A 10,618-nucleotide genomic window follows, 5' to 3' on the forward strand; every position below is an offset into this window, starting at 1 on the left:
TAAAAGACAGCTTTAAAGAAAAACAAAAGAGACTGTTGCTTACTGTTAGAAGACTTTTGCTTACCTCTTCTCTAAAGCACAGAGGTGAGAAGCATGTGATTAGACACACCATCTTACAAAAGTAACTGGAAATTGCAGAACTTGGGCAAGTTCTGTTTTTTGCAAGTTTCTGCAAGATCCTAAACCTGACAAGAATCTTAAAAACATACCTGGTTACAGTGAGAGGAGAATGTTCCAGTGAAACATGAAAGCATTGCAGAATGTGTGGACAAGTTGTTCCTTGTTGTGGATTTGGTACACTGAGAGTAGATACAACAATAGTGCACAATTTAGAAATAAGTAGATGAATAGTGTATTTCAGAATTTCTTTTAATGACTTTTATGAACATTTCTCTGGAGTTGTTTCATAAAATAAAAAGTAAGCGCATATCTTAAAGCATAGGTTAATAAACTGAATATGCTTTTGTTAAATGCACTTCAATTTGCAAGCTATGCAATTTTTCATGAGATTGACTATAAATATCAGCTAAATCATGCATTCATCTAAGTATGGTTTCTAATATTTCAAATATGTCTGCATAATATACTACTGTGGATTAAATTGTGTTCTGAATATCTACAACTTCTTTATAAACGTCTATGTTATTTAATTTAAAAAGTGAGGGATAAGAATAAATAGATGTAGCCTTCAGTGTCTAATGGTGGATTTTAATGCACTGCACTGTGGCAATTTCTTTAACATTTTGACTCAGTTCAACCAAAACAAGGTATTGGACAGTCTCACCATGTGTCCTGAGTTAGCTGAGTTAATTTTCTTCCTGGTAGCTGCTACAGAGCTGTGTGTTAAATACAGGATGGAAATACTATTGATGATACACTGATATACTGGTTGCTATGAGCAGCACTTACAAAGAGTCAAGGACTTTTCTGCCCACCCCAACTGCAAGGGGGTTGGATGTGCCCAAGGAGTTGGGAGGGGACACAGCCAGCACAACTGACCCCAACTGGCCCAAGGGATATTCCACACCATGTGGTGTAAGCTCAGTATATAAACTAGGAGGAAAGTGGTTTCTTTCCCCATTTGCTCTAATTCTTAGTATCTCCACATCTGTTTTTTACACTTAATATGAGAATAGACTTGCGGAGTTAGGAACAGTGGAAGAAATTATGAGATCCAGTGATAATGACAGAGAGCATGGAGCACAGAGCAGTGGATCTCCCAGGCCAGCCCTTGGCCAGTTTTCCTCTCCATTCAGTGGACAATTATTCATGTTGCTGAACTACAATTTAGGATTAAGGTAATCTAATATAAAGAAGCTTTCATGTCATCTGCCCTTATGGTATTTGGCTTTTGCTGGTGCCTCAGTTTAATGAACAACAGTAATTTTCTATGCTTTTTATTTGGTGTCATTGGTGAACTTTTTAGTACAGTGTCAATACAAAGAATCAAGGAATGAAACTAGAGAGGGAGCTGGACATGCCTGAATAAAGAGGAAAAGCCTTCTTGCATCTTTTAATATAATTAGGCCATTTGTTGAATGCTAACTGTGTGTTGTGAGGTGAGGATGTCTTTTGAATACTTAACATGTATGGATTTATAACTCTTATTTTACAGAACTAAATTTGAACTCTCATTATTTTAATATTAAAACATCTATCTAGTATGTATGAGTCTGAATAAAATTTAAGGTAGAATTAATGACTTTAGTGAATGGTATCTTTTTTCCAATTGTATGTTTTTTCACTTTTCACAGGAGACTCCAAAGTATGGTTGGAAGGAGTATTACTCTTGTGTGATGACTGTAACCAGTGAGCATCTCAGAGATCTATGGAAGCAATTTCGGAGACGAGATATGCTGAGATAAAGGAAGAAAACAGGATTATCTGCACTGGCTAGAATTATTTATTCCCATGAATTCTTAATGAAGAACAAACTAACCCAGGTGAAAGGTGAATCTTCCAGCTGCAGTAGAAAACACAGGACTTCTTTTCCACTTAGTGTAGCGATCATCAACTCTTAAAACCGCTTTTCAGTATGTATTTTATTTAATTGATGAACTAACTATGCCATGTGAGTGGGAGAACCCTTCTTTTGTAAGAATACCTTTTGAATATTATTTTTGATTATTTTGAGATAAATTTATCATTTAAAAGGAAACGAAAATAAGTCTTAGACCTGGGCAGGAAGATGTTTGGCAGTGAAGAGAAACTGCCTGCATGAGCTTAGACTGTGAATTTACTTTCAGAGGAGCACTGTTACAAGTTTGTGCTAAACTGAAAATGAGACTACATTAAGTAGCAGAACAATTACATATGAGTTGAATGGACAAATTAAACTCTTAGAGGCTATTATTTTACCAAGAGTAAAGCTGTTACAGTTATAATGTGAATGATAGGTATTTACCTAGGAAAAGTACTGTATGAACTATAATGTTCAGATTCTCTAAGTCTTATTATTATGTTTATGCATTTATCCTTTAAAAAATAGTACAGATTTTAAGATGTCTTACAAGCACTGTGTCAAAGAAAAGTCAAAATGTTAAAATTCATGTAACACACACTTTGTAGTATTTATTATAAATTTTATTGCCATACACTGGTATGTTTCTGATAGAGTACAAATTCATGTGTTTCTTGTGAATAGTGCACTTTTATATGAAGTGGCACTGAGTAGAAATTATAGCTGTCTGATTTGCTACTCTGGAATGCTATATCTGAAAACTAGATAAATAGCTTGTGTTTGTGTCAAACAAAAAAACAAAACAAAACATGAATGCATGCACAGTACAGAACAACACTAAGTAATATTATCTGAATAATACTTGTTTGCTATTCAGCAACAGCATTTTTCCTTACTCCCTATTAACATTATTGTGAGGTAGTAGGAATTAAATCCACACAAAAAAGAACACATATTTTTTATAACCTTTTTGAAAAGGTTTACTGGACATTGGATAAATCTGTGTCTGTTTAGGAAAAGACTGTGCCTTGAAATAATTCCAGCTGAATACACACACACACTTCAAATAATGTCAATAAATTATCATCAGAAGCAGAAATATTTGGTAGTCAGACAATCAAAAAAGAACTAAAACAATGTTTTTAAATATTTTACTACTACAAATCATGAAAGAAAACTCTTCGAAATTTTATTCAGTGCACACGTTGCTCAATTGCCATCCTATATGTCATGTGAATAGATGTATGGCATCTGTGTAACAGTACACCTAAGTTTAGAAATGCTTAATTTATAGTAAGATATATCTCTGGTAGAAAAATCAAAACAAAATTAGAAAGAAGCTTTTTTTAAAGAAATTCCACACTGGGAATTGTAGAAAAAATATGTGATAAGTGTGGCTTTTATCTGAAAAAAAAAAAAAACCCAAAACCCAAGCCAGTTCAGAAAACTATCAAAGGATGATATTTCAGTTAATATTTCACAATAAATAAATTCAAAATTTCCACCTTGGTGTCCTTAAACTACTGACAGCAAGAAATAAATCAGATAAATTGAGATGAAGGTTCTTGAATTGACACAGCAGAAAATATGTGTGATCATTTGGGGAATCAACTGTATTCAATGTATCGTCTCGGTACGCAAAACCGGCTCACTGCTTCTTGTCAGCATGTGCAAAACCCACTTTGCTACTTCAGTGATGAAGGACAAAGAGAAGAAAACATTGGGGGTCACTGAAGGCGTTCCCATCCTTCCTTTTCATTCATGACTGCGCACTCAGAGTGATCCTCAGAGGAAGCAGCAGTACCATCATCATTTTGATCCTCCACTGCCCCAGGCAATAATGCACTTTGCTTTTATGGCTGGCTTGAGGCAATTTTAGCATTTTTCTATATATTTCCTATCTATGGTTACTTAATATAAAATAGAATGTGAAAGTGTCAGATTAGTTTTTAAGACTATTTTTTCTTCATGTTTAATAATATTATTTAATATAAATATGAAGATATACATATAATATTCTTGTTTATTTCAAAATAAATGCACTCTAAACTAATTTTCTTTGCAGTGTATATAATTCAAATTCTTTTGTCATAATAATTTTTTTTTTTTGTAACATGAATGTGTAAGTGCTTTGAATTAGAGCATCTCACTGTCACAAAAAAATAGACTTGTTTTCTTCTTTTAGTCATCTCTTTAGATAGCTTTGCTTTTCAGCCACAGAATTCTGCATAAAAGACCTGAAAATGCAAGGAGAGTTGAAAACAAGGTACAGTAATGGCACATGCCATCTGCTGTAGAGGCACCCCTCGGATAAACAACAGTCACTGGGCTCAATAAAACCTTATTCAAAATCTGCAGAATTCCTGGCAGCACAGAAGATGTGCATGTTGATGTGATGTGAAAAGTTGTGTAAATTAAGGCTTTGTTTAAAACCAGCTCTTGTTCTCATCTATAAGCTGAGAAAACTGAAATAATGCAAGTAAATATTCAGAGGAGGCTTAGGAGCTGCCCACAGATGCCCAGACCAGCTTGAATAAAATGAGAACTAGCAAACCCTACAGCTGTGGGTAGCCTTGATAATAACCAACTTTTGCCTGAGCTGTGGTGAATTCCCAGCTCCTGGCAGAATATCCTGTAGTGCAGGCTGCTCCCTGGTAATCTGCTGGTGTTTAAGATCCCAGTGGTAGCTTCCCTCCTTGCACATTTTAGCTGTAAATGGATACAAGCTCCTTCTACAAGTAGATACAAGTAGATTCTCGCTTTGTGTGACATAGAACATTATCAGCCTGAAGGGAGAAAAAACCCCAAATTACTGAACAGTGACTTTCAGCTTTTCTTTAGTCACACTGCCTGATTTCTATAGTTATAGAAATAAAAAATATAATAAAAAATAAATAAAACCCCCCTAAATATCAGGATACAAATGCATTGAAATAAATGGGAAAAAAAATGATAGAGAAATTTTTCACTTTGATACAACATTGTGTGATACAATGATCAGTACCTAATGGTGTGTCTTGCTCTCTTGTTCCACTGAGGATACATTCAAGACAGTTTCTAGAAAAATAATTCCAGACTAATACTTCCAGAAGAAAAAGAATCAGACCCAAAATTCACTATTCAAAAATGGATCTGGAACTAATTTGTAGCAATACCATGAAATCCATGAATCCATGAAAGCATTTGGCACCCCAAACGTGTCAGCAGATAGTGCCCCTTGGATATATTGCATTTTTTTTCTTGCACATACAATATAATATGAGGGAGTGCTTTAATCTTGAATGGGTAATGTTAATTTTCACCACTAGTTTGACTTACTAATTCCTCCCACAGATGAACATTATAATTAGCTAGTGGCATTCCATAAAAATACTAGTACCCACTTAATTTTTTTTAATTAAAATACATAAATATTCATAGAAACAGCAATTTATTACTCATGGGTTTTTTTTAACTCTAACCCTGATTCAGAAGCCACAACCTAGATTCAAAAGAGTATGACCCTGTAAAAATAAACTTTCAGGTATTCTGATTTCTGGGGAGGGAGGGAGAGAGGGCGGGAGGGAGGGAGGAAATGTGGCTGTTGCTGTATTTGAGGATCCTCAGGAACAAAAAGCATGAACTTAGGCAGGTATTTCACCCCTGGACAACAGGCAAACCTGAATGTATGACCAAGGCATGGAGTGGCTCAGGTCTGTCAAGGCATTTTGGGGCATAAGCTGTAAAAGTAAGTTTTAAACTATCCTGTCTGGAACAAGGAGGGAAAAAAAAAAGAAAAAGGAGGTTATCAGATTGGCCATTTTAAATTTAGATGTCTGCTTTTGGAGTCAACCATTAAATCACATAACTTCTACTCCAAAGGGCAGAAAGCACTGGAACAGTGCACACAGCATGGGATAAGGTTTCTCACATACAGCTCTTGGGTTTTCTACTGCAGGGGTTTTGATTTATGCCTAAGCAGACACCTGCCTTAGGGCACTGAAGAGGTATCAGTTGTGAGATCTAGTACTGATTGGAACTGGTTTGGCTTTTTCCCATGTTTCCCACCTTAAGTGACAAAGGGAAAAGCAGCAAGGGAATGAAAATTCCCACATGAATGCATCTGGGAAAAAAAACAATGCAATGAAAAAATTACCACTGAAAGTGACAGAAGAGTGGGTGGATAATAAGCCCAAATAAGACTTGAAAAAACTTCCCTGAAGGCAGACTCTGACAAATACAGTAATGTATCAATACAGAGGTAGAAATCAAAAAAATTGAGAAAGGAATTGGAAAGAAGCTAAATGTGCATCTCCTGTGGAGAGCCAGGAAAATTGCCACAAAAACTTAAGGAAAAAAAAAAGCATACAACAACAGTTAAGTTTGGGTATCCAAGCAGTTGCAAATAATTAAGCACCAAGCCGGTATGAGAGGGAGAGCAAGAAGTTGCCCTTCAATTAAAATACATTTGACAGCTATCCTGAGACTGGGGAGGCTACTGAACTGCTTGTTTTCATGTAGCCAGGAGCTACGAACTCTACACAGATGGTCCCTAGCTCCAGCTGGGATACATTTTCCAAGTGATATCTTACGCCAGAAATGTTGCAGAGAGATTTCTTTTCCTGTGCATGGTAAGTGTGGTCTGACACCCAAACACTCTGGAGAGAAGCAGCAGTATAGTCACTGTCAGGAAGGCCCAGGAGCATCCCTGCAGGGCTGCTGGCTCACCTAATGAGTGCTGTGTGCCTGTCAGTCTGTTGGTGTGTATTCCTGCTTTTAGCTGCTGCTCTGATTGCACTTGTGTAGGAGTAAATATGTGTCTTCCTGTCCTATTCTCCCTCCTCCCCTTGCTGCTCCACTGAATACATGGGACGTGGTTGGGGGGAAGTATTCCATCGTCTCGGATTGCTTACAGAGAGGAGCAGAGCCCCCTAAACAAGCAAAGGATATAGTTTTTAATTAGGACTGCATGCTAAGGGTGTCAAGATGCCTTCCTTCAGAAAAAGACATTATCTGAACCCAGCTGGAATCTACCTGTCAGAGCATATGGAAGGAGAGAGTGCTTGCTTCATTAATGTCATTTGATCAAGGACCTTGTCAAGTGGAATGAAAAAGGGACGAAGCCAAACATAGAGACATACAATGCACCCAAACAACACTCACAGAGACAGCAAGAGGGACAGCCCTGGTCAGCCAGAGTACTTGGCGGAGTATGTGGAGTAGGAGGATGCTTGTTTCAGATCAGCTGCACAAGAACCTTGTCAAAATGCACTGTGCACCAAGCTGAACAGCTGGTGAGTTGGGACCATGGAGCAGGTAAGGTCTGGGATATGGACAGGGCTATGAGAAAACCAGGGAGGCTATGCCTGTACTTGGGGATCTGCAACAATGCATGTGCTTGTGAGGACAGAGGGGCGGGAAGAGTGTGTGTTTTCACTAGTGACCCTCAGCCTTGTCAGCCAAAGGGGAGAAAGGGACTTGGCTGTTGGTGCTTGTGTGAGCCCTGTGCACAGCGGAAGGTGCTACTGATTGAGCAGGAAAGCAGCAGCCACCTTCACCAGCCTGGGACAGAGACAGCAGGTCCCCACGCTGGGGTACAGCAGGGAGGAGGATGCCCAGCCCCAGAGCTATGGGTGGCAATCCCTTCCTTTAACACCTCTTTACACGGCTGGTTACAGAGACTAGTCAGAAGTGATAATGTTATACCCAAATGTATGCCAGGAGAGACACATTTTTAAAAAATCTACCAGCAATTACTTGCATATACCTTGCCTGAGGGGGAAGCCTGAGTGGTACCACTTATGACAAGAACGTTTTGTTTCAATCTGCCACACACTCAAGCTGCCTTCTCAAACCCCAGCTTCCTTCAGCCCAGCTCCTGACAAGAAAATTACCTTCATTTCCTCTCTCTTTTTCTTTTGTGAACATTTCACACAAGCAGCAATAAACTGTGCCCCAAGTAACCTCTCTCACTGTAGAGACTGATGGGGAAACCTCTCCATTAATACCTAATGGCTTGGACCATCCCAGGATTTACTTCTGCCAAACACAATGCTCCTTTGAATATACTTGCTCTTGAGTTTTTCTACTGTTACCTAAAATTTCTGCAGGTCATACCACAGAGGGAGGAAGAGAAGGAAAGACACAGAAGAAAGGATCTCTCACGACCCAGCTGGAGCATGATCATGGAAGGAATCATAAATCATGGAAAGAATAGAAAGTAACTGTGGACATGAAGGAGAACTAGAGAGCCCATGTCCATGGGAAAAAGACACAAGGACAGGAGAGATGGATTCTTTATAGCTCTCTGACCAAAGGATGCTCCAAGGTAATTCAGAGTATTGATCAGGGCAAGCTTTTTTGTTCCATCTAAATTAAAGTGAAGTTTGCCTGTTTATTTCACTAACTTTGAACCAGATGACCATGATTTTGGAGCTACGGGAAAGCATACACTATAGTAATTATTCATGTAATTACTAGCATGTGAAATAAGAGAATTCTGATTACTGTGAAAGTTGAGAAGTAAGCAGAGGGTGGTAGTGGCCATGGGAAAAGCTGAATGCTGAACTACACAGGCCAAATTCCATGAAGGGATAATGAAAAGATCCTGAGCAGAAATTGTATGATATAATTTAAGGTCTTTGTAACACATCATCTTTTTATTTCCACACTTCTGGCAAACTGCCACGTCTCTATATGCATAATATTTTATATATCTACGATTCCAAAGAATAAATTACTATATTATAAAGTTTTCTGTAATGTTTACTGTGTTTCCTTGGCATGTGTTGTTAATAAGCCCCATGTCACATACAGCATTTTTAAATGGTTTACAGGTGAAATCTTTTCATAGCCACAAAAACGATGCAAAACCTACTTCATCCTTATATACACAGCATCCAGCTGCAAACTTCTCAAGGTACAGACATGTCTCCCTGGAAACACAGAACACAACAGATGCATTATCCTTGATACCTGAGAGAGGTCACTGTCACATATTCCCAAATAAATGCAAAAAGCCATCAAATGAATTAAATTGCCCTCATTTCTTTTAAGTTTTGTCAGCAGAGCATGGGGTTTGCCTTCAGGCAGTGGTAATTTTATCCCTTATGCTTTTAAAACCTATGTTGAATAATAACATATGTTTTCATTAAAACATAGTAAAGTCAAGTCCTTGAAATGTTCTATTAAAATGCGGCCTCAGCAATGACTTGCACAATTAATGAAGGTAAAATAAAATGCTTTTATTGTCTACATCGTGTTGGTTTCAGTCCCTTTACTCTTGTTTTGAGAAATATAGCATGCAGGAATATAAAATCTAGATTTTCAGCACCATTCACTCTATGTTTTAATGTATAATACATAATTCCCCATTATGCAGAATCTTTTCTTAAATTATTATATTCCAACCTTTTGGTGGCATCTTTTGTTCATTTCTCTACTGTAATAACCACACATTGAGGAGACAGTTTTGCTGAGCCCTTTGGGATGATATAGAAGTATTTTTCCTGAATAGGAAAAGATGATTTACTGCCATGGGGTATACATTATTCCTTGTGATACATCACCCTGTGTTGGTCATTCAGTCAGTTCACTATGGCTAACTGAAATCACTCCGTTTGATGTTACAGTAAGGAGGGGTGAATGATTTTGCATCGCATAAAAACACTGCAGCCATATGGTCAACTTCTTTTCTTGTGTCTCTTCAACCAACATACTATAGCTACTCCATTTCTCACTCTGGAATCTGCCAGCACAACTACTATTGGTTCTCTCTTATTTTCTCCAATATTTTTTTCCTCTCTTGGAGCTGTTTTCTCAATCAATGTCGGTAGTATGCCTTCCAGGTAGCGATTAGTTATCTTCACGTATAGTCTCCTGCATGAGGTACTAGACAAGGTTTTTTCCAAAGCTCAATCCCATTTTAATCAACCGGCTACTTCCCACCACTGCACTGCTGATGCTCTGAGATTCTACCAGACTGCACAAATACTACAGGCCGTGCTCGACATTTCCGATTTTGCAATGGTAATTCAGCAACCATTAGGGTGCACCTAATGTGATGCAGGCTTGGGAGTACTGCTGTAGTTCACAAGTTTTTTGTTACGATGAGTAAAATGTAAAGTCTTTAGGGGAAGTGTGAGTCAGCACAACCTTCTGCCACCTTCCCCCACCAAAAGGCACAAGCCAACCATGCCTGGCCACCGTGGCCTCCCACCGCCTCCTGCCCGCCAAGGCACGGCAGCACTTTTTCATTGTCCTCTGAAGCGTTCTTTGCAAACGAGGCAGCGCTTTTTTAACACCGGGTATCGGAAACCACTTGCGAGGCGGTGTAACCCGTCACCACCCCCGTTTCCGAGGCGGGCGAGGAGGGGAGCAGCGTCGAGCACCGGGCGCTGCCCGCCCCAGCCCCTTGCACGTGGCGCCCGCCCGAGCCCGGAGCCGCGCCCTGCGCCGGGCGGGGCCGCTCCGCCGCCCGCCCCGAACTTCCCGCCCGTGCCCGCGCCCGTGCCCCCCGGCCCGGCACAGGCGGAGCCCCAGAGGACGCGGTGGGCTCTCGGGCGGCTCTTCCCCCGCTGCCCAGCCCGGCCCGGCCCGGGGGGAGCGGCGGGCGGGCGGGCGGTGGGAGGAGCGGCCGTGCCGGGAGGGTGGGGCCGGGGCGGGCTCCGGCGGGGAGCG

The 10,618-nt window shown here is 39.8% G+C and overlaps 1 protein-coding gene across 6 annotated transcripts in view; it reads left to right on the forward strand.

Annotated features, from left to right (window-relative positions):
* Positions 1 to 4,013, forward strand: part of MICU3 (mitochondrial calcium uptake 3) — a 52,756-nt gene extending 48,743 nt beyond the window's left edge. For 3 of the 6 annotated variants that reach the window (XM_086888752.1, XM_086888753.1, XM_086888755.1), the window contains one exon: positions 1,755 to 4,013. Coding sequence is in view for 3 of the 6 variants with exons in the window: in XM_086888750.1 (XP_086744876.1) it covers positions 1,755 to 1,865 (111 nt within the window). In the remaining 3 variants the exon portion in view is untranslated. The remainder of the gene's footprint in view (positions 1 to 1,754) is intronic. The other 3 variants (XM_086888750.1, XM_086888751.1, XM_086888754.1) reach the window with 1 other exon arrangement.
* The last annotated feature ends 6,605 nt before the right edge of the window (positions 4,014 to 10,618 follow it).

Source organism: Cyanistes caeruleus, chromosome 5, assembly GCF_971803275.1.
Source record: "Cyanistes caeruleus chromosome 5, bCyaCae1.hap1.1, whole genome shotgun sequence".
NCBI classification, from domain to species: Eukaryota; Metazoa; Chordata; class Aves; order Passeriformes; family Paridae; genus Cyanistes; species Cyanistes caeruleus.